This window comes from Electrona antarctica, assembly GCF_951216825.1.
Source record: "Electrona antarctica genome assembly, chromosome: 14".
Lineage (NCBI taxonomy): Eukaryota > Metazoa > Chordata > Actinopteri > Myctophiformes > Myctophidae > Electrona > Electrona antarctica.
Window position 1 is genome coordinate 7104597 of NC_136795.1, and position 25572 is coordinate 7130168.

Consider the following 25572-nt stretch of genomic DNA (forward strand, 5'->3'; position numbering starts at 1 on the left):
CCTGCCCAAAATGGGTTAAGTCACAAATTATGGGAAAAATTATCAGAAAAATCAAATAAGAGTACAGCCTTCAGTAGTTACGGTATAATCAGTTTAAATACGAAACAATATAGCTGCAAGCATCGATAAGACTGGACCAAGCATGATGACAATAAGCAATAACAACAATATGCACAATAAGCCATAGAAACATGGAAGACTTGGCCATTGTGACCTGGTCAGTTTTGATTGGGAAAGGAGGCTGTTCAAATTACAGATTTCCGCATATTTTGAATTATCAATATTTCTGGAACTTTTGTTTTTAATTTCTTGTCCACATTTGGAGTTACATCATGGCAAGGTAACTACACAACCCACACCTTACGCTTTAAGTACATTTTGATGCCAGTTAGTATGCCAGGAGTATTCCTATATTGCAGTATACTTTTACTTAAAGTAAAAATTGTGAGTACTTTTTCCACCACTGTCTGTTATATAAAATACAAAAACAAAATATACAAAAATACCTCTCACCTTGTTTTTACTGTGTATGAACAGGTCCAGGACATCTTGTCGGACCTGGTCATAGTTCTTATCCAGGAACTTGTGGACCTGTAGGACAATGACATGACAGCAGCATTCATGAATTCAAAGTCAAATCCATCCCCCATGGGCAGAAGAGGATTGTTGAAAATAAACTATTAAACATTAAACACAAAATTATAATAATCATTGCTGTCGAACAATGAAAACATGACAGATCATTGTAGTGTACTGTAGTGTTTGGCTGGTGTACACACTATGTACTGTAGTAATGAGTAGTGAGTGATTTCTGACTACATAGTCATAGTGGATGGGGGAGTACAGAATAGATCAAATTCAAGATCACAGAGACCAGTGGTCAATATATCAATCCAATATGTCAAAACATTCCAGAAAGCATTCAGTAAAACACATGTTATACTAGCTGGTCGCTTACATTTCATGCGCTGTTGTATGTCAGGTTTCACCTGACAAAAATGACCAGTGAAGCGTTGCAGAGCTATAACCAACTAGATGCACTGTAACTAAAGATTGCCAAGTGAGAAGATGAGTACCTGGTAGGTGACACGGCCAGCAAAGTGTTTGATGGTGAACTCAGGGAGGGGCATCTTTGGCTTCTGATACAGCTCATTGTTGCCATGGTGATAGTGACACTTCTGGAGAAAGGTGTGGTCTGTTGCCTGGCGACAGAATAACAACATATTGATATTCAATCAATGATGAAGATGATGATGATCAGTACTGGACCGAGACATGGACGAATGACCATAACAGGTCTGTAACTCTGAGAGTTTTCAAATGGAACCAAATGGACCCGAGTTAAGGGGGTCTTTGCAAATAAAACATTTGAGAACCACTAGTACTAGTTGGACTCCTAATGTGTCGTAGTAAATAATTGTCATACATATTCTGAAGAAAACCTGGAGGCTGACATTCAATAATTGGGTGTTTATGATCAAACATAAGAACATAATGCCATGTAAAACAGAAAATGTAAAATTTGCCACAGACATAGCCAAGTCTTTTCCACGGACACGTTGGTGACCCCTACACACCGCCTACTATGCAGACCCACTGCGTCTGCAACCTGACAGCATGAGCTAAAACCACTGCAGAGCTCCGGCCAGGCCCTGATGCTGGATAGGAGGGAGTGGAGGGCAGCGATCCAGGAGGGCCGAGTTGGTGTTAATGGCTATAGTCCTGTAGTGTAATAGATATTTTAGAATGCCAAATAGATTGCCAAATATAATGTATTATTACGTATTTGTCAATCTCATTCAATGCTAGTCAGCCACATTTCACAGCATCAATGTAATCATTTTAACTGCTATATCCTAAAAAAAACGGGGTCGTATTATAATCGGGGACTAGACTATTTGACATTCAAAGTTCTTTTTCCACAAATGAGTCTAGAAAGATGGGGGTCGTCTTATAATCAGAGTCGTCTTATATTCGGCACAATGCGGTATTTGTGCCGTGGGGGGCTGCTTGGCTCCTGTGAGGGCATGGAGAGAGGACTGGTCCAGCAGACCAGTTTACAATTACAATTTACAATTTAGGCATTTAGCAGACGCTCTTAATCGAGAGCGATTTACATTAAGCAATAACAAAAGCATGGCATACATCACATATATAAAAAGTAGTTATCATGAATCATGCGTAAACTAAGAATGTAACAGTGGAGTATCTATGTAAACTATATACATACTATACTATATAATATATTATACATGTGTACTATAAAGTGCTATGACTACATAAAATGCAATTCTAGAGCTGTCTACGTAACAAGCTATAAGTCTGTTCCGTTGTGATCACGATCTTTCAACATTGTCAATCCTTCGTCTTTAGAAGATAATCATTTTCTCCATTACAGTCCGTGCTTTGTGTGTGTGTGCATGCATGTGTGGATGCGTGTGCGACCATGCGTGCATGTGCTTGCTTGAGTGCGTGTGTATCCACATGACTGAGTGTACATTCCGTCCACCTCCCCTGTTCACACCTGAGGGAAGCAGGCCTGGTCGTCGAGAATCCTCAGTATCCCATGAGGCTTAGCAGCAATGAGGTCCATGACAGGCTGGTTGTCGTTGAACTGGATGTCCTGCCACGGGATCTGCTCCCTCATGTACTCCTCCTGTACAGACATACATGAACACAGTACAGTATGTAGTATATAATATTGTGTGTGTGTGTGTGTGTGTGTGTGTGTGTGTGTGTGTGTGTGTGTGTGTGTGTGTGTGTGTGTGTGTGTGTGTGTGTGTGTGTGTGTGACGTGCAATCACCTGTTCCTCCCTGAATATGATACGATTGAAGAAGAACTGAAGATACTCGTTTGCATAATTAATGCAAAGTTGCTCAAAGCTGTTGAAGGCCAGATCCTGATATGCACACAAACGCACAAATGTAAAAAGTGGGTGGTTATTATTTTTATTTTTTTTCTATGACGTAACTCATCCTCACGGCTTGTCTCTTTAGCTGCACAAGAAGAGACAGGAGGGGAGAAAAATATTTGGTGACTGGTCCCCTCCTTTTTACCGCTCTACACCACAAATCTCCATGTTTGCCTATTATAACACGCCCAGAAAGGGTACCCAGGGATCATGTGGTCAATATTGATGCATCACAACACATTCCATGGGAAGGCATTACCAGAATCACAACACATTCCATGGGAATAGAAGGCATTACCAGAACCCTGAGTTCCAACACTTTAACCCTGAGGCCGATTCTACAATTGCCTTCTAAATCAGTAGCTCTCACACTTTCACAAGATCTTTCAAAAATGTTCAAATATAGCAGATGCACAAGCTTGCCACACTGTAGCCTCGGAAACCCAGAAGTTTTTATTTCCAGGGAGAAAAAGAAAGTCTGGGTCCGAGTCCACTTCAATTCGGCATAGAGTAGTGCAAACATCACTCACTCTCTGCTGATTTCTGATCGTCTGCACCTTTGTTAAATGGACACACACGCACACATGTACACACACACACACACTCCTCTCTCTCTCTGTCGCTCTAATTAATTAGTCTCATGTCTAGCAGCTGTGCATAGTTTCTCCCGGCGGATCCTGCCGGGAGCTGCCTATGCCATAAAAAGCATAGGTGAGTTCCAGGCTAGCCACACTGTATATCTGCCATTTTTGTGTATATTTGCTATTTTTGAATAGCTAATGAAAGAAATCTAAAATAGCATGCTTTCCCGGTTTTAATGGGCCTGACCTCAAATCCGTAAATGTCCAGTATGGAGATAGAGAGGGCATGTTGGCAGGGATACACCTGGGCGTTGATCCTCTGGGTTAACCAATGGAAGAGCAGCGAGTACAGGATCTTGGCAACAGCATCTCTGGAGGATAGAGTTTTGTGTGGATTAGAGGTGAGCCTAAACAGACAGGTTTTGCTTTGTTTGCTAGGCTGGTGTGAAGTATAGGAGTAAAGGAGTATGACAACACAAGGCTACAGTATGTTATACTTTATAGTTGACACTTTTCTTGGGGAATATTAAACATATTTCAGTACTGAAATTCCACAGTTTTTCTGCTAAGTATTAAGAATATGTTGCAATCTAATTGGATTTTATTTTGTATTGCATGCAGTGTCTTCTGGGTATTGAAGTCCTCTCACCTGGCATCAACAGCACTCTCCACAGTCAGAGGGGTATAGATCTTCTCTCTCATGGTCTCCTGTAGAGTGGACGGACAGGGAGTCATAATAAACCACACTATCATGATGTTTATTTCAGTAACTATTTTAACATTACACATTACATGCTTAGTAGTGGAGATTGCCCATGTGTGTTTGCCATGTGTATGATATAATAGTCTCTTGCCATTATCATATATTACTCCCTCCTCCTGTTGTGACTGACTGACAGAGTTCTTTCCAGTGTGACTGCGTTCAAGTCTATAGTCTTATTTGTCTTCTATGTTTTTTTGCCAGGCGCCTGGACTACATTTGCACCCACCACTACTGACGACCGTAAAGACGACTTTAGTGGTGACATTAGTGGCGACCTAGCCTCCTTACTGACCAATTATGATTGGCTGCCTCCTAAGCCAATGGGAGTCTGAACGGCATAAAAACCCATACTCTGAACACCGCAACGCAGAGCGAGTGGCAACAGAAGCTAACGGAAGCTAACGTTATGAGCTAACTGGAGCTAGAGGACAACCATAAGAAAACAGTGAACCAACAAAAGAACGTCGGAAATGAACAAAAACGGACGCTATACAAGAGCTTGTTGCACCATAGCGTTAATGACAGAGTAGCCTGAGCTAACGCTAGACATTTCTGGCCTAGGTGGGAGGGCCGCGGCTCAGATTCGCGCGCACCCTGATTGGTTCACCGATCTGTCCGTCAGCCCCGGTCTCTCCTCCCCCCCAGTGCAGCACTGTTATTGTGTCGACCAGAAGCAGAAACCACTGGTTGCTGGAGTATACCATTCTAACGGACTGTCAAAGTTATTTCCACAGAGTCGGCACACGTTGGTTTTTTTCTTAGACGGTGTGGTGGGTTCTTTAGCCATTCTCCTCATTTTCCTCGCATAGCCTCGTTTGAAGTTCCACTGGTAATGATTTCCTCACGGTGTTATTTTGACGGGTGCACACCGCTCAGAGTCCTGACGTCACATAATTTGAAGCAACGCCTACGCGGAAGGGTTGACTCCCACGTTTATGCCAGTGCAGCCCATGCGTAAATCCAGGCTTTCATTTTTCGCGCAGACGAAATTAAAGCCTGGGTATCGAGGCTAATTCTTGTTTTTCCTCTTTATTTTCTCTTTCTTCGGACTGCGCCCCCCAGGCCTGTGTAATAACTGGATGGAGGGCGCACTACAAATACCCACCATATGAACCTATGAACCTATTCACTTAACACTTTGATTGCTACAAGATCTCGGCAGGCCTATTTGGATGTTGCTACCGTTTAACATTGCACAAAGGCCTTGTTCGGGGGCCCACAGCAAAATGTTCTCTTATAGCGAGAATCACACGCATACATCAAAAGAAAGCTGAACTTGTCCACTTCAATTAAAAAAATACATTTTGATTTTACCATGTTCCATTCTGGAGATATTGACCTTTTTGCAACACCTGCATTTGCCTGGAAGTGGTTATCTTGAACAGCGAGCAGAGTTATGGATGGTTTAAAGTCAGAGACATTGACAGGCAGATATACAATTGAACCCAATAAATATCCTATACATCCTATACACCGAATGAAAGCCCTGAATGTGTACTTTTACGAGGAAAAGAGTAAACATTGATCCCATGTACAGTTAGACAGTAATTGGTTATTGAATGCAGCTTGTGCCCACCAGATAACTTCAGAGAAGACATGGACTACAGTTGCACCGCGCAACTGTAGAGAACAGTTGCACCGCTCACTTCACAGGGGTGTGATTTTTATTATTACAGTAGAAGTTTACAGACCAAACTGTAAATAAAAGGTTTACATGACTTTCTGTCTCAGTCCGTATATAGCGAGCTGTAGTGAATAAGTACAGAACAGTTGCAACGCTCACTTCACAGGGGTGTGATTTGTATTATTACAGTAGAAGTTTACAGACCAAACTGTAAATAAAAGGTTTACATGACTTTCTGCCTCAGTCCGTATATAGCGAGCTGTATTGAATAAGCAGAGAACAGAATATGGGACAGAGTTGCACCACTCACTTCACATGGGTGTGATTTTTATTATTAATACAGTAGAAGTTTTTTTCTTATGAAAGCAGAGAGTCTTCTGTTTCATACGGTATATAGTATTTATATGTCGCTATATGCCTTATTTTGTGAATATTGAGTTCGGGTCCATGTCTTCTCTGCAGTTATATCTGGTGGGCGCAATGTGCAATGTAACCAATTTATGACAAACTGTACATGGGATCAATGTTTACTCTTTTCCTCGTAAAAGTACACATTCAGGGCTTTCATTCGGTGTATAGGATGTATAGCATATTTATTGTGTTTATTGTTATATCTGCCTGTCAATGTCTGACTATAAACCTTCATAACTCTGCTGTCTTTAGATGATGATGATGATTGCCTCATTGTCTTGATCGCAAAACATTGGGGGGGGGGGGGGTTCATGGGCACATTGGGCAGCAAAAGTCTTGATCCGTACGGCTATAAAAAGTCCCATTCCACCGTTCGGTTCAGAACTATAGTATAACGGTGAGACGCGTTGTCATCATCAGCTGATTTTGTTTTTCAAGCTAGTGAAGTATATTTACTAACAAGAGAACATGCCTGGGCATGCAGGTTGGGGGCGATGGAGAAAAAAAAAAGATTCACCCGGCTGTGATGTCGACGACAACGGATCACAACACCACGGTTTAGGACGCGGAAAAGTTCGTTATACATTACACCCGGGTCGATTACGTCCCCGATGCGTTCATTGCGGTCTTATCACTACAATTATAATGAATAAAAAAGCGTTACAATCACACGTCCGAGCGATCTCCGATTATGACGGCTCTGCATGGCGATACGTGATCCCCCAACGGTAGACTGTCTGTTGTCATGGCGGCCCCTCTCGATACTGTAGTTCGTTTGTTAGTTCATAGTATTGTAGGCTCGGGGATCGTTTGGTCGCTACAGTATGAAGAAGGAAACATGCATCTGTCCATGTGTGTTGCAGACGTTATGCAATGCAATGCCGATCGGATCCGGTGCATATGTGTTTAGGCAGCGATCCGTTCATTTTTTTCCCGAGAGACAGAGCCAGGAGTAGGACAGAGCCCCCATCTCGCAAGGCCCTCCTCCTGCAGGAGAAACAGGAGGGGAGGGGGGAATCGAGTAGTATAGTGTTGTGTGAAAGCCAATAGGTGGAGGAAAGCCTGGTGAGGCGAGGTTAGGTGAAATTTGATTCTTTTCACACACCGACTAGATCGGCATGGGCGCGTCCATTTTACACAGGCTTCTACACGTAAAGCGGCCCGACCTCCTGTTTTTTTGATCACGTGAGCGGGAATAAGCAGCAATGATAGGGGGATGGTTCTTCATTGTCCGGGTGGGTAAAAAGATGAATGAAAGTATGCTATAAAAAAGTGATTAAAACGTATGGATATGTGGTTCGCACCCGACGTTTGATTAATTGATAACGTATTGATACGCGATTCGCGTCGGCTGTGTTAAGAGAGAGTTTTGGGATTCAATCAGATAAGGCGCAATGATACTTGAAACCTCTTGCTCCCACCGGGACTGGGCGCACGCACGCACGCACGCACGCACGCACGCACGCACGCACGCACGCACGCACGCACGCACGCACGCACGCACGCACGCACGCACGCACGCACGCACGCACGCACGCACGCACGCACGCACGCACGCACGCACGCACGCACGCACGCACACACACACACACACACACACACACACACACACACACACACACACACACACACACACACACACACACACACACACACACACACACACACACACACACACACACACACACACACACACACACACACACACACACTTCCTCTCGAGCGAGGAAATTATTATTGCCTGTAGTCTCATGTGGTCACAGACCCACCATCTTACACCACCAATTCTAGTGGCGGATGAATGTAGATATCTATCTATTCGTCTGTCAAAGTAGACTGGCTCTCCTGTTACATAGGAGCTATATACGTGACTCCTACATAATTAGCAACTCAATTATACAAAATGACTCTGTTTGTGTGTGTGTGTGTGTGTGTGTGTGTGTGTGTGTGTGTGTTTGTGTGTGTGTGTGTGTGTGTGTGTGTGTGTGTGTGTGTGTGTGTGTGTGTGTGTGTGTGTGTGTGTGTGTGTGTGTGTGTGTGTGTGTGTGTGCGTGCGTGCGTGCGTGCGTGCGTGTGTGTGTGTGTGTGTGTGTGTGTCAGCCACAGATCTCATCATGATAAGAAGTACTTAAAATGCAATCCTTCCTCTCTCTCTCTCTCTCTCTCTCTCTCTCTCTTGTCCATCAACATGCTCATTCACTGAATGAGGCTCCACTGAAACGGTCAAAGTGACAAGAATCGTCTCTCTCTGTCCAACCAGGAAATGATTGTTTGAGGAACATCAAAGAAGGTGAAGACAGAAGGAGGACTGAATGGCAAGGAGGATTAACAACAACGACAGAGAGAAGATGCAAAAGCATGGGATGCAGCTGGAAGAGTTCAGAACAGGATTAGTTACAAATTACGGCTTTTATAGGATGGCGAATGATAGACAAGACACGGATGATGACGACCACCACCACCACCTTAAGCAGGGTTTGAACGCTGTACACTCCACATGGAGAACATTTTGGAATCCTGCCGATCCAGCAGAATGCATGCCCTAATCAAAGGCAGGCGAATGTGCCGTAAAACGCTGATTACTACGTTTAAGTAAAGACATGGATCTGAAACGGATAAAAAAGACATGCAGGATGAACTCTCCCCTGGACACCTAGAAGACACCATATGTCACTGTGTGGTGTCGGCTAACGAGGATCAGCACGTATAACAGAAGGAGACAGGTTTGTGGCTATACAAGCAAAGAACTAAACAATAATATAAGAAAATATATACAGTATAAAAGCCTTGTGTTTCCAGCAAACACAATCCTATCCTGGAAGGGAGATAAAGTGTCACATCTCTGGGGCAGTAAGAGTAAGTAAAGAAGTGAATGGGAAATACCAGTGCAAAGAAAACCCTGCCGTGTGCTTGTACAGTACGTGTACAGTGTGCTGTATGAGTACGTGTACAGTGTGCTGTATGAGTACGTGTACAGTGTGCTGTATGAGTATGTGTACAGTGTGCTGTATGAGTACGTGTACAGTGTGCTGTATGAGTATGTGTACAGTGTGCTGTATGAGTATGTGTACAGTGTGCTGTATGAGTACGTGTACAGTGTGCTGTATGAGTACGTGTACAGTGTGCTGTATGAGTATGTGTACAGTGTGCTGTATGAGTATGTGTACAGTGTGCTGTATGAGTACGTGTACAGTGTGCTGTATGAGTACGTGTACAGTGTGCTGTATGAGTATGTGTACAGTGTGCTGTATGAGTACGTGTACAGTGTGCTGTATGAGTACGTGTACAGTGTGCTGTATGAGTACGTGTACAGTGTGCTGTATGAGTACGTGTACAGTGTGCTGTATGAGTATGTGTACAGTGTGCTGTATGAGTACGTGTACAGTGTGCTGTATGAGTACGTGTACAGTGTGCTGTATGAGTATGTGTACAGTGTGCTGTATGAGTATGTGTACAGTGTGCTGTATGAGTACGTGTACAGTGTGCTGTATGAGTACGTGTACAGTGTGCTGTATGAGTACGTGTACAGTGTGCTGTATGAGTACGTGTACAGTGTGCTGTATGAGTACGTGTACAGTGTGCTGTATGAGTTGAGTGGTGCACAGCATACTGTATGTGGAAAAGAGCATAAAAGGACAAAGGACAAACTTTTCTTTTTTTTTTTATATATTTTTATTTGGTTTTTAACATTTTAAAGAACAAAACATTTCATTTCCCCACACAGCATAAATACAAATACATCATTGTCCTCTTTCTCTGTCACGTCTTTGTACACTTCATACTCTGTTTCCTCACATGATAGGTATTGGATAATAACAATAATAATTACTGCAACAACAAAAAATAACGAGTACATATATAAATATACACACCAGCAAAAGGAGATTAAGAATAAAGAGAAAGACAGCTTCAGGATAGACTTCGATAGACTTCAGTGAGGAGATCGACACCCTCTGCCAAGAGGATCCTATTTTATTATTTTATTAGTGAGTTTATCAGTTCATCAATCTACAAGTTCATCATAGTCAGTTTGTTATGGTAGTCTCCCCTCAAAGGACAAACTTGACTATATGGGGACTTTCTTTTTAGGTCCTCGTGAAGGAAAGGCTCATGGTCGCCTGGATCAACGACAGGTACTGCTCCAGGTCTGCTCATGAGGGTCTGGAGCAACGACAGGTACTGCTCCAGGTTTGCTCATGAGGGTCTGGATCAACGACAGGTACTGCTCCAGGTTTGCTCATGAGGGTCTGGATCAACGACAGGTACTGCTCCAGGTTTGCTCATGAGGGTCTGGATCAACGACAGGTACTGCTCCAGGTTTGCTCATGAGGGTCTGGATCAACGACAGGTACTGCTCCAGGTTTGCTCATGAGGGTCTGGAGCAACGACAGGTACTGCTCCAGGTTTGCTCATGAGGGGCGCGGGCGTAAAAACATCACACCCGTGTGAAGTGAGGGGCGCTCTTATCATCGTACATCATCATGATGTAACATGTCGATTTGCTCAGACACATAGGGTCTTTAGCAGCGTTTATCTCCGAATTGAAGCTCAGATGAGGTGATATGAGGTGAGGCACGATGTTAGGAGGTCAATAAAAGATTAGCGCGATGCTCCGGTTAGCAGATCAGTGTTTCATGCTAGTGAAGGTCAGATCAGTGTTTCATGCTAGTGAAGGTCAGATCAGTGTTTCATGCTAGTGAAGGTCAGATCAGTGTTTCATGCTAGTGAAGGTCAGATCAGTGTTTCATGCTAGTGAAGGTCAGATCAGTGTTTCATGCTAGTGAAGGTCAGATCAGTGTTTCATGCTAGTGAAGGTCAGATCAGTGTTCCATGCTAGTGAAGGTCAGATCAGTGTTTCATGCTAGTGAAGGTCAGAGGTCAAATGGAGCGACGGAAACAACGTCACAGGGTCCTCTTTTTGTAGTTGTTCTGTGTTTTTTGCCTGGCACAGGTAAAAGGGCGCCCGAGGAAACGCCTGGCTTTAAATGTGTGAACAGTTTTATTTGTTTTAGTGCAGGTCTCACTGTTTTAGTTTAGTTTTAGTGTGTTTGTTTAGAGGACTATGTTTATTTTCTCAGTTGCTGTTGCTAGGCATGGCTGCCAGTTCCCACCTGATGTTGTGTGGGAGTCCAGACTGCTCCAGACCGTACTGAATAACTGCTAGCTTACATAATGTCTTCAGGCTAGGACTGAAGTCTAAGACATACAGGTCACCAGAGGGTGTGAGGACTTTGTATCCTCCAAAGAGGATGATACGATCTCCCATCATGCAACAGCACATCCTAGACTTCAGAGGCAGTCCTTTCCTCTTGGGCTCAACCTTCTTCCAGCAGAAGGTCTCTGGACTGAATTTCCACACATCATTGAAGTTCTGGTACTGGTAGCCTTCCCTGCCTTCACCACCAAATATGTACAGCTCTCCCTTGTAGGTAGAGGCTGAATGACACCAACGTCCTTCTGGAAGAGGCTGTGTAGAAGGTGTGCTCAGCCAAAGGTGGGTCTCTGTGTCAAACACTCTGATGGTGTTGTAGTGCTGACCCCTCCCCCGGCCTCCAAATACAAACATCTTTGTCCCGATGATAGTTGCAGATTGACCTGATGAAAAAGGAGGTGGAGTTCCCCTGGTGTTAATTTCAGACCAGACCATTGTGGTGGTGTCCAACTTGTCGATGTCATTATTGTATCCAGTCTTGGTCCATCCTCCATGGATAAACATGCCCTTCCCCAAGACACAGGCTGAGTGGTGCCTCCTCCGAACTGGAACATTCCCAGAAACCTGTGGTTTGAACCATCTGTGGGCGTCGACATCAAATGCATAAAGCACGTTGCAGCAACCTTGGTTATTAGTCAACCCTCCCCAGAGGTAGACAGTATATTCTATCAGAACAGCTGTGTGGCGGTAGCGCCTGCAGGGAACCTCAAGGTGGCGTTCTCCTGTTCCAGGCATTATTGGGGTCAACTTCCTCCAGCATAAAGACACTGTGTTGAAGATCTGCACATCAATGTGATCTCTTCCCCTCTGGTTTCTGTCTCCTTCAAAGCAGTAGATATCGTGTCCGACCACCACAGCAGCACCCTGGTCCTTTCTATGTTCTCCTTCCAGATGTATCGTCCAGTGAAACATTTCACACAGCAGCTCCACCGTCAATGAGTGTTGACAACTAGTTTACAGATGAACTTGTTAGGATGAAGGCAGCTCAGTTTCCTCGTTGCAAGTCGCTAACTGATGTTTAGTGAATTGAACAAGTATTCTTAAAGAACAATTACACGGTTGTGATGTCATTGCATGATTACGTCATATTGTAGGATAACTTCTTCTTCTTCTTTCGTGTATCATCCTCAAATGTCCAACTCAGTATCGAGTAGCCACGCCCTTGTCTCTGGTCCCACATGGAAGAGGCCGGCCTCCGAAGGAGGTCTGTACAGGGGGCAGGTGTTAATTATGTGCTCGGCAGATTGCTCAGGCTCGCCGCACTCGCATGCTGCACTGTCCGCCAAGCCCCACCTCTTCAGTGCTGATTTGAAGCAGCCGACTCCAGTGCGCAGGCGGTTCAGTGTCCACTGCCGGCGTGGTAGGTCCTCCTATGTGTCCACCTGATGTAAATTCTCCTTTCATTGTCAATGGTAAATGGGACACAAGTTAGGACAAAAAGCTGTATATTTGAGGGGCTAGCGCCCCTCAAAAAAAAGCAATACAGGTCTAGTCAGCCGCGGGCATGTGCACGAAACGGTGCAAACGCACCTAAACTTCTCTGCGTGTCCAAAATACGCCTCAAATTACGCCTTACTAGGCGCGTCAGTCGCTGCCCATATGAAAAGGCCTTAACTAAAAGGCCTTAAATAGTGAAACATTCCGGTTGTCGTAATCAAGGCAAGGTTGACATAATCAATTAGGGGTTAAGATTAGGGGTTGGGGTTAGGTTTACATTTAGGGCAATGGTTAGGTTTAGAGTTAGGGGTTAGGGTTAAATAAAAATGCCACGAAAGTTTGTTCCCACAACGATATATCATCATCATAATTTTTCGACCGCGGTCGAGATCCGGTCCTTCATTGCCATCCCCAGTTCCTGCTTACTGATGCGTGTGTCCCTAGCGATGACATCAGGGAACTACGACAGTTTCCTACCTCTGGTCTGCTTTGAGGCAGGACTCCAGAGAAGAAGGGAAGATATAACCTCATTGTCAGCTCTGTAGCAGTGGCCGGCAAACTGTGTTATATACCGTATTATACAAATGTGTGTGTGTTCTTGCGACCTTGCGTACGTACATACGTACGTGCGTGTGTACGTACTCATACGCCATATAATGTTATCCCGTGGTTTTTTGAGACGATTCTATTACTGCGGAGAAACAGAATCGGCCCTCGTGCTGATACCGTAGCGCTTCCCGCATGTCACATTTGCTTCTCGGTATCATAATGAATGGAGGGTGAGCTGTGAGTGAACCACCTGATACAGACAGACAGGACCAGGTAACTGAAGGCAGGGACATGTCCATATGGGGTCGAGAGCGGGAACTGAAGACGTATCATAGCAGATTAAACAGTATCTTTCTTCCTCTGCTGAAAAGAACGAGAGGATATGAGAGGATGGATTTTGATCATGTTACCCTGGCTGCTCCGATTTTAACACTATAGGGCTATATATCTTGCGTCCACCCCTTATCCCTAAACTTATTTGCCTTTTTTTTTTTTACTATTTTGGAAAACCTTTTAAAATAGTTCAAATAGCCGATCTAGGGGTAGCCTGGGGTCCACCAGCTATGCTTTCTATGGCATAGGCAGCTCCTGGCAGGATCCGCCGGGAGAATCTAGACGCAGCTGCGCGACATGAGACTAATTAATTAGAGCGACAGAGAGAGAGAGGAGTGTGTGTGTGTACGTGTGTGCGTGTGCGTCAATTTAACAAAGGTGCAGACGATCAGAAATCAGAGAGAGTGATCAATGTTTGCGCTACTCTATGCCGAATTGAAGTGGACTTGGTCCCAGACTTTTTTTTCCCTCCCTGGAAATAAAAACGTCTGGGTTTCCGAGGCTAGGGGTAAGGCACTGACAAAATTCAACGTGGAACTCTAATATTATTTTAAACCATGCCATCAATGATGAGTTGATGGCAGTCAGCCAGCCAGCCAGTCTGTCAGTCAGTCAGTCAGTCAGTTTAGAATTAGTTAATCAAAGTCAAAGTCGTAGGATTTGTCACACACATTACCACAGTGATATTTGTTCTCCGCATTTGACCCATCTCTTGGAGCGGTGAGACGAAGCCAAGGAGCGGTGAGCTGCAGCCGTGCCGCGCTCGGGAATCATTTGATTAGTTGATTTGACCCCCCAATCCAACCCTTTGATGCCGAGTGTCAAGCAGGGAGGCATTGTGTCCCATTTTTACAGTCTTTGGTATGACCCGGCCGGGGATCGAACCCCGACCTCCCAGTTTCAGGGCGGACACTCTAACCACAAGGCCACTGAGCTGGTTCAAAATAGTAAAAACTAGATAAAGTGCCCCTCGGGGCACAGGTCTCCACCAGGGCAGGTCAGGTTGTGGCCTCCTGGTGGCGCTATAATAGGCCAATGTGAAAAGGGTGCCATTTCTCTTTTGAAATTGGATGATTTGAGGCATTTTGTTCCAAAAATGTGTTTTGCAAAAATCCACCTGTTGGTGGCGCTATAACAGGCCAATGTGAAAAGAGTGGGATATGTTCCTCAGCCTAGTAGGAAAGTCTGTGAAAGATTTCACGTAAATTGCATGCTGCGTTCATGATTTGAGGTTTTTTTGTTCAAAACGGGCCAATCCTGCAAAATTTGAAAGCCAATGTTAGCCAATTAGGATGGAATATGAAATATCGGACAGATCCGTCTTGAACACATGATTATAGAGATAGTGTGTAACGATTTGCGATTTGTTTGGACAGAATCTGGAGGAGGGTGATCAACAGGTTCCAGCAGAGGGAGCCGGTAGGACAGACACAGAGACACAGAACCTCACAGCTGCACACTCACTCAATAAGATAATACGCCAAGTAGCAGAGACTGACATAGGGTTTAGGTTTATCTGTCAAAGTACACAAAGCTGCTGGACCAGATGGTACAAGGTTGTGTCCTTATAGGGCCTGCTCTAGACCTCTAGTCAGATATGCGTATATATCTCCATATACTGTATGGAGCTGACCTGTTCTGACATTCCATATGTTTATCTGACCTCATCAAACCCTGTATACTGAAGACATGCTCCTTATATGGCCAGTACAAAATTAATTCCATGTTGGTCTGACCCCCGAAAGCGCCAGCGCTCCCCCAGCAGTCTACCGCCAACGAGGCGGATGCGTGCACGCGACCTCGCCCTTAGGGTGACCTCGCCCTTAGGGCGAGGCCGCTTCTCGCCCTCAGGCGTCTTACTGGTGTTATTTACTGTGACTTATATATAGTCTTCAGGCTCAAAAGAGTCAGTGCACATGCAATTCTTTGCATTTGAATGTACATAGTGCTTGTTAAGTATATATTGCAATAAACGTGTAGTTGAACTCTCTCTGTCTCATTTTCTGCTGTGATCAGCTGGTGTCTCTTGTATGTGTTGGGCCAAAAGGTGCTGAAGCTGATACAATGGCTCGTAACCTCATCACCTTCTATTTGTGTGTCGAGTGTATGTGCGCGTGCGTGCGTGCGTGCGTGCGTGCGTGCGTGCGTGCGTGCGTGCGTGCGTGCGTGCGTGCGTGCATGCGTGCGTGTGTGTGCGTGTGTGCGTGTGTTTTGGAGCGAGAGACAGAGAAACGAAGAGATGGAGAGAAATGAGAGAGGGAGAGGAAAAGAATAGGAGAGATACGATAGAGGCCAGCTTGGAACCTTGACCCGGCTGTGACCTTTAGGTGTCCAGAGGTCAATCTAGAGTGACCTCACAAGTATAGTAATACAAGTAGACACAGTCACGTGCGCGCACACACATACACGCACACACACACACACACACACACACACACACACACACACACACACACACACACACACACGCAGGGGTGTTTACTGACGGTGACTTTGAAGGTGATGGATTTCTGTAGGCCTTCTGGTGAGATCTGAAGCAGCTCCGCCACCACCCTGATCTCCTGAGCACTCACAACAGACGCCACCTCCTGGCCATCTGCCTGTAATGCAACACAGACAGAGAAGAGAAGAGGAGATGAGAGAGAGAGAGACAGAGAGACAGAGAGAGAGAGAGAGAGAGAGAGAGAGAGAGAGAGAGAGATGTAGCACACGCACACGCACACACACACACACACACACACACACACACACACACACACACACACACACACGCAAGAGCTAAATAAAGTAGAGTAGACCCTCCAGAAAAAAGTGATTATGCGATCGCATAATGTGTGCCGCATAATCTGAGATGGGCAGTATTTGAAATACAGTGCATGAATTTGAAATACAGAAAATGTATTTGAAAATACAGAAAATGCGTATTTTCTGTATTTGAAAATACATTTACAATGTGTTTTAAATACAAAAAAAAGTATTTCAAATTGTATGTATTTCAAATACTGCCCATCTCTGCGCATAATCAGCCAATGGTGTGGATTGTGCAGGGGTTAATCTTTTTTCAAAAAAGGCCACATAATCCCATATAATCCCACATATTTCACAGCGTCCCTCATATTCACATTAAATCATATAAAACACCACGTATTTTGCAACTTTTCACATATTTCACCACTTTCTACAATTTTACCACATAAAATCACATACAATGTCATCACATAATCAAGGATTTTAGCCCCGCATAATCAATGATTTTTGCCCACGTTTTTCTGGTTTCGGGTCTCATAAGGAATAAAGATGTATCCGTTGAGGAGTATTGAGGGAGTAGACTGTAGAAGTAAAAGAGAGAGAAGCAGGGAAATAGTATTCATTTGAAGGATCAACGTGCACCTCATGTTTCTGAAAGTAAACATTGCCCAAGTGCAGAATGGAAGCCAGAACTCTAAAGATGGCCGACTGGTCTTCGGAGGTGAAGTGGAGCGTTTCCATGGCAGCCAGGAGACGCTGGAAGTGCTCTGCGTCGCACCTTCCTGCTATCGCACAATCCCCTCCCTACATGGGGAGGGGGAGAGAGAGAGAGAGAGAGAGAGAGAGAGAGAGAGAGAGAGACAGAGACAGAGACAGAGACAGAGACAGAGACAGAGACAGAGACAGAGACAGAGACAGAGACAGAGACAGACAGAGACAGAGACAGAGACAGATAGTTTTGGGTGATGTCTTGAATGACTTCAGTAAAGTGGGTCACAAATGATGCAGATGACATTGTGCTGTACTACATTGTGTATACAGTACAGTACCTGGTTGAGGTAATAGTAAGTCTCAGCTTCCTGCAGATAGAAAGCCTGTCTCTGGTGATGGGCCAGACCTGCCAGCATTTCATAGAAGATATGGTAGTTCCTCTCATCTTTGGCCTGGAGAGAGAACACACATACACAGTACACACAATTTACAATTTACAATTTAGGCATTTAGCAGACGCTCTTAATCCAGAGCGATTTACATTAGGCAGGAACAAAAGTATGGGAATACATCACATATATAAAATGCATTTATCAAGAAACATGCGTAAGCTAAGAACGTAACTAGAACATATCTATATAATGACACTATACATATTAACTATACATATATACTATACTATGCTATACATATGTGACTAAATTTGACTGAGGGACTGCCATTGAATTTTTTTGAATTTTCGTTTTGTCATGTCATATGAAAGCAGGGAATCATAGCTTCAAATTGACATATTGGTTGTTCAGTTTGACCCACCAGTTTTGGAGATATGGCTTATAGAGTAATGTCTTGCAGAAAACAGCGAGTTGAGAAAACAGGCTTGAAAGGTTCACTTCTGTGGTCTCTAACATTACACCTAGCTACATGTTTAAGCATTTATTTCATATTTACATGTCGATTTCAGCTCTGACACTTATTTCAGACATGCTCTAGTATGTGAAGAGTCTGCATGTGCTATAAACTCATTTAAAAAAAAAAAAAAGGTTTTCTGCTCTGGTGAAAAGCTGGAATTTGCGCGATGGCAGTCTCTCAGTCAAATCTGGTCACATATGTAGGCTACTATGATGTGCTATGACTATATACAATGCACAATACACAAATGTTGTTGTTTGTGTAGAATCCACAATGCATGGACACACACAATCACGCATGCACACATAAACAACACAAAAGCTATTTTGTGTGCGTGCGTGCGTGTGTGTGTGTGCATGTCTGTGTGTGCGCTTATATGCATGGAATGTGTTACCTGGAAGACGATTCGGGACTTTTCCAGAAGATATTGAGAGGTTATGGCACCACTGATCACACCCCTGTAGTAGGAAGTAATATTAAAGCGATGCTGAGTACATCCCAAAAGGTTCTACTAGAGATCCGCATGGCTTGAAAGCAACTCAAGCATCTAAGTAAGACAGAAACGGACAATAAGGCCCAATTTAGTTTCATACTCACTGCTCCAGAAACACTTCTATGTATTTCCCGAAGCGGCTGGAGTTATCATTACGAACGGTTTTGGCATTTCCAAAAGATTCCAGAAGAGGACCGGCCTCAAGAATCTATAAGGAGCATTCACAGTTACAACATGAATCTATAAGGAGCATTCACAGTTACAACACAGGAGCATTCACAGTTACAACATGAATCTATAAGGAGCATTCACAGTTACAACATGAATCTATAAGGAGCATTCACAGTTACAACATGAATCTATAAGGAGCATTCACAGTTACAACATGAATCTATAAGGAGCATTCACAGTTACAACATGAATCTATAAGGAGCATTCACAGTTACAACATGAATCTATAAGGAGCATTCACAGTTACAACATGAATCTATAAGGAGCATTCACAGTTACAACATGAATCTATAAGGAGCATTCACAGTTACAACATGAATCTATAAGGAGCATTCACAGTTACAACATGAATCTATAAGGAGCATTCACAGTTACAACATGAATCTATAAGGAGCATTCACAGTTACAACATGAATCTATAAGGAGCATTCACAGTTACAACATGAATCTATAAGGAGCATTCACAGTTACAACATGAATCCACAATCAGTGACAGGCACGTGCAGAGAGTGTTAGAGAGACAGGGGCTGAAATCCCAAAAGAGGGCATGCACTTTTGGCCCAACATAGCGAAAATAGCAGATCTACAAGCTCACAACGCGTCGTGCTGTGACGTGTTGAGAGCTTGTAGATCAGCAATTTAGTAGATCAGGGTGCAACCCTGCACTCTTTATCTACTGGAGATGCGGTGTGTACGACATGGCTTTCGAAACAAATTAGTTCAATGCAAAATGCTGCGTTCAAGTTCAGGAGACTTCGGGGGAAAAAAACAATTCTCCTGAATGCTGCCTTCCGGTATGGCATGGAAAGGAGAGGAGGGCACCATAGTAAATGCTGCATTCATGGTCTGCATGGAGAGGGCAGTTGTTTTACAGACGGGTAAAAGGGCAGGGGCTGAAGCCCCCTTTGATATCTATGTGTGCACGTCCCTGATCAGTGATTCACTGAATATGCTTCATTTATATCCTGTGGTGAGATGGTGTCGCACCAGACAGTGCACTTGTGGTTAGAGTGTCCACCCTGAAACTGGGAGGTCGGGGTTCGATCCCCGGCTGGGTCATACCAAAGACTGTAAAAATGGGACCCAATGCCTCCCTGCTTGGCACTCAGCATCAATGGGTTGGATTGGGGGTCAAATCAACTAATGATTCCCGAACGCGGCGCACGCTGCGGCTCACCGTTCCAAGAGATGGGTCAAATGCGGAGAACAAATTTCACTGCGGTAACGTCTGTGACTAATCGTACAACTTTGACTTTGCCGAGATAACAGAGAAACAAGCTCACAATGCGTCACAAATCCATGCAATGGGTTGTTGTGAGCTTGTTGTTGATCGGCTATTTTTGGCACACGACACCACCGTACAACAAAGTTTAAATCAGACCTTGTGCTACAAGCAGGACAGGAAAGAAAAACCCTCACAAGAAGTTCACAAACACCAAACCACAATGTTATCACACTGTCATATGACATTATGATGATTACAAGCATTTATTGAATGAGTGAGATGCGGGGGAAAAAGTTGACAAACGGCCACAATAATAAAAGCCACATGCAACAAACAAAATCACAGCAATGCAAGCAGGAGGACACGGGAATGTGACAACAACCAGATGCATTTACCTCAATCTGCACCACGGACAGAGAGCCGCCAGAGATACAGAGATGATTGTTAATTATCAAAACATCACAAAAAGACAACAGCTAGATTTGTTCTCGTTTTAACCCATGGTTCCCTGTGTGTGTCTGTATATCTTTCCAATGCAGTAATATACCCCTGCGCAAGCCTGCATTTGCGTGCATGCATGCGTGCGTGCGTGTGTGTGTGTGCGTGTGTGTGTGTGTGTGTGTGTGTGTGTGTGTGTGTGTGTGTGTGTGTGTGTGTGTGTGTGTGTGTGTGTGTGTGTGTGTGTGTGTTGTAAGGGGAATTTTAGAATGCCAACTACAGTGCCAAATATATGCATTATTGTGTATTTATCTTCCTTCCATTAAGTCTCTTTGCTCACCAATGTGCTCAGTCTAATTCATGCAGCTGTCAATCTAACAGCTGACTTGACTCCTCCATGCTGTCAGCAAAGGTATACTTATTTATGTGTCACCCTTATCTTTAGCACAGATCCTTATATGAACATTTTGTATAGCATCTCTGTTAAGACAAGACTATAAGGACTGTCTGAGAATAGGGTTGAGGAAGCTTGCGCCCGGAGGGGCTGCTGGAACAGGCAAGGAGGCCTGTTCCTCACTCTCTGTATGTTGTTTCTCTGCTGAATCTTCTTAATAAATTCTCAATACTTCACCCTGAAGAACTTTGTCATTCCTTCATGTTTGGACGATTATTTAATCGACAACAGTGTGTGTGTGTGTGTGTGTGTGTGTGTGTGTGTGTGTGTGTGTGTGTGTGTGTGTGTGTGTGTGTGTGTGTGTGTGTGTGTGTGTGTGTGTGTGTGTGTGTGTGTGTGTGTGTGTGTGTGTATATATACCTGTTGTGTGGTGTTGTGCTTTTGGTGTATTGCTGCCAGGTAGCGCAGGACCAGCTTGGTGGCCTCTGTTTTCCCAGAACCACTCTCCCCACTGCAAAAAAGGGATGCGTTTATTAAACCACATGACCGACTCTAGTATACTATCCATGACAGCCACCTTTTACACACATGAAGACACAACGCAATCACAAGAATAAACTCTGTCCAATGTTAACGTGGGCAATTTGTTACATCATGTCCCAGGAAATGGAACAAATGGTAAATGGTAAATGGTGCATTTATATAGCGCCTTTATCCAAGGCGCTTTACATAGATTGTGCATTACATTCACCCATTCACACACACATTCATACACCGATTGCGGCGGAAGCCATGCAAGGTACCAACCAGCACATCAGGAGCAATTTGGGGTTCAGTGTCTTGCCCAAGGACACTTCGACATGTAGACAGGAGGAGCCGGGAATCGAACCGCCGACCCATGGATCATTGGACGACCTGCTCTACCTCCTGAGCAACAGCCGCCCTATAAACATCACAAAACAAAGCCTAACAAAGCCTACCCCCTCCCCCCACCCCTTTTTTCGTTTTTTGTTTTATATTTTGTGTCTACTTGTATTAAATGTATGTTACCCTTATAGGTCTACAGATAAATTAATGAAATGTTGTAGTTTAACATGGGCCTATCTCTTTATTTATTTTTATTTTATTTTATTGTTTGAACTATAGGTGTTGGGGGGTTGTATTTTGTCTGTATATGTATGCACACAAACAAAATATGAATGGGTCAAAGTCAGCTGATAACAACAGTGACATGGAGCATAAATGTGAAAAGAAAATGTATTTATTTTACAAGGAATTGTAAATGTGACTGACTCAATAAAGTAAAAAAAGTACTGGCTTACTAGAGTTTTTTTTCATTCCCACAGTGCACTCAGTTCAGTTGTCACTGTGTGGTTCCATTGTAGAGTAACAGAATACCTTTCACTTTACCTCACCTTGCTGTTGCACTATTAGTCTATTAAGGCTAAAGTCCTGGTAAAGCCAAGGTGTTGGCTTTAAGCGAGTTTCTATTAATCAGCTAACGTGAGACAGTACTGTATGCGATCCCTCTCGCTGACTGGCTCACGGCAGCATGCCTGTGAAGTCATTGGTTTAATTGACTCAAGTGACCACCTGAGACCTGACTAATGGAGGTCTGGGCTTTACTTTTGTGTTAAACCAATAGAAACTGCTCTCTCCTTCTACCACACACACACTGCCAACTCTAAATACCACAATTATCTCAGTTAGTTAAGAGGGGGGAAATGCGTCTGTGCACGTGCATTTGTCTGTGCACGTGTGTACGTGTGTGCGTGCACATGTGTGTGTGTGTGACTGTTGGTTAGGATATTGACACCCTAACCGCATTCCAGCGTAGGGTTTCAGCCCCTCGTCTCTTTAGCCAAAAACGGGCCATTATTTGATACCCTCAGTTAACTGTAGGACACACAGAGGTGCATACACACCCAAACATAGGTCACATACGGTATGAGGCCGCACGCGTGCAATCACACATAATCTCAAAGAATTTGAAGCACAATCGCACACAGATATCTCAGACACTCACTGTGACACACACACGCACGCACCTGTGCGCACACACACTCGCGCACACACAAACACACACACAAACGCGCACACGCATTAATGTGACATGATCTCCTCCTGGCTCAGACATGGCTGGGCTTTCCTTACAGGTGTCTCCTTCAGAACACAGGTTTAGTGATGCAGGTGTGCGTGTGCGTGTTTGAGCGTGTGTGTGTGTGTGTGTGTTCAAAGATTTCTGCACATGCCCAAGTAGCTGTGTGAGAGTATCTGTACATATGTAAAGGAGTACTAGACTCACATGTGAACAGGTTCTGTTTGAGTGTGTGTGGGTGTGTGAAGACTGTGTGTGTGTGTGTGTGCGTGCGTGCGTGTGTGCTGTAGGTGTGTGTGTGCTCCTCAAGGAGATCGATTTTGACGTGGAGAGGTGAGGAGAGTGTGACAGAACCTGCTGGGTTAAATTAAGTCGTCCACAGACAGACACTCATGAATTTACAAACACTATTCCACCAGGAGATGGAGAGCTCACTGACACGGCATGCATGTAATGTGCACGATGCTTAAACCTCTAAACGGGAGAGAAAATACATTCAGACAGACAGACAGACAGACAGACAGACAGACAGACAGACAGACAGCTAGACAGACAGACAGACAGACAGACAGACAGACAGACAGACAGACAGACAGACAGACAGACAGACAGACAGACAGACAGACAGACAGACAGACAGACAGACAGACAGACAGACAGACAGACAGACAGACAGACAGACACGTGGACACAGACATAAATAAGAAGTAAAAGATTTTTTTTACCTGATTATTATAACTTGGTTGTGTTTGGCATCCATCATTTTGGAATAGGAGGCGTTTGCTATGGCAAACAGATGTCTTAAGAGAGGAGAAAGAGCTAAGTGTTAGACTAGCCTCGACTCGAGACAGACTGTTGACTCACTGTTTTCCATTTTGCAGATGGGTTCCCAAATTGGTGTTAAGACTAACACCGGGGCTCCACCGGGCGGGTCAGCGTCGCGTCTCCGTCACCGTCAGGGAATGTTCCCTTTTTGATCAATGAAGGGTGGCTCCACTGCCCGCGTTGCGTGACTGCATTAAAATTGCCCCGGTTCGTTTATTGACGCACGTGACGGAGACGCAACGCGTCCGGTGGAGCCCCGGCGTAACGGAGGGCAGAGAACAGGACACTGACAATTTTAAACCAACTGTGACAACTAAACCAACGGTGAAACCCATGATCCTGATGTGAGGAGATCATATGGCACAGAATATGCCACATAATGTATCCTGTGTCCACTCCGCAACATGTGGACATGTCAGCATGGGGAATTCGATCTGAAACATTGACATTATATGGGATCTGTAGTCACAGAGTGTAAAATAAAACCAAATGGACCCGTACAGGTCCATTTGGTTTCATTTTACACTCTCATGAGTTAATGTAGGAGAATGTGTGTGTTGTCTCTCGTAGGCTATACCAACATCAATTTGGAAAGAATTGTGGACAAAATTCAACAACAACAAAATATTCTTTAGTTTTGGGTCTGAGTCTGAGGCTAAATGTCATCAAATGGTGGTCCGTGTCTCAAATACCATCCTTGGTATGAAAAGGGTTGAAAACCACTGTGGTAGTGCATGGGATGGGATAAAGCGGTGTGAGAGAGGGAGAGGGAGAGAGAGAGAGAGAGAGAGAGAGAGAGAGAGAGAGAGAGAGAGAGAGAGAGAGAGAGAGAGAGAGAGAGAGAGAGAGAGAGAGAGAGGGTGTCTTACGGGGGGTTCTCTCCCAGAGCGTGACCCTTGTACTTCTGGACCATGTCATCCCCGTAGATTTCGTACATCTTATAGGGGTTCACCGACATCAGAATACTACCGATGTAGGTCTGAGAGAGAGAGAGAGAGAGAGAGAGAGAAGCAAAAAGAACATTTGAAATGCTCTCAGTTCAATTAGCCCTTCGCTAATAAACCCCAGCCCAAAAAGCGATTGTCCAATTAATGCCAATGCAAATAGTTGCTATGCTGGGAAAGCTTTCGACACCTCATAGCTGTCAGTGTTATTTTGCATGGCTGTGTTGTAGCCCCTCCTATATACAGGTTTAATGTCTGTTTTTAGTTCAATGTTTGTTTTAAAAACACCATTGACAATGAAGGGAAAATGTACGTCATCTTGTCCCTAACACATTATGGGATGTGAGCAAGCCCCCAGTAAGGCTATCCAACGTTGAAGCTGCCACTACCTACTGGCGAAATGTGGAACTGCAGCACTTTCATGGAGGTGGACGGACGTTCATGACGTCATGTGCGTCAGCCCCGGACCCCAAATTTGAGGTCCGGGGCTAGGCTAGGCTAAACTTCCGGCTCGCTCGAGCCATTGAGTTATAATTGTACTTCCGGAAGTCTTCCGGGTGCTTCAAAACGCCACTGAGCAACTTCCACTGAAATGAATAGCTTGGGGGCGGGGCTAGCGCTCCGGTTCGGTCTCTATCCTTTTACTCTATGGATGCGAGTGGTGTGAGCGGTGGTGTCATTATGGGATGCAGAGTGGTGTGAGCGGTGGTGTCATTATGGGATGCGAGTGGTGT

At 44.4% G+C, this 25572-nt stretch overlaps 1 protein-coding gene across 1 annotated transcript in view; it reads right to left on the reverse strand.

Moving 5' to 3' along the window:
- myo15aa (myosin XVAa) overlaps nt 1–25572 on the reverse strand; it is a 106327-nt gene that overhangs the window by 74230 nt on the left and 6525 nt on the right. Inside the window, exons 4-17 of the mRNA XM_079519791.1 lie at nt 24764–24873; nt 23795–23869; nt 21392–21482; nt 18788–18891; nt 18585–18648; nt 17620–17733; nt 17213–17374; nt 16309–16422; nt 4143–4201; nt 3741–3864; nt 2805–2900; nt 2525–2656; nt 1077–1202; nt 514–591 (exon numbers count right to left, since the gene is read on the reverse strand). Coding sequence (XP_079375917.1) covers nt 514–591; nt 1077–1202; nt 2525–2656; nt 2805–2900; nt 3741–3864; nt 4143–4201; nt 16309–16422; nt 17213–17374; nt 17620–17733; nt 18585–18648; nt 18788–18891; nt 21392–21482; nt 23795–23869; nt 24764–24873 — 1449 coding nt within the window. The remainder of the gene's footprint in view (nt 1–513; nt 592–1076; nt 1203–2524; nt 2657–2804; nt 2901–3740; nt 3865–4142; nt 4202–16308; nt 16423–17212; nt 17375–17619; nt 17734–18584; nt 18649–18787; nt 18892–21391; nt 21483–23794; nt 23870–24763; nt 24874–25572) is intronic.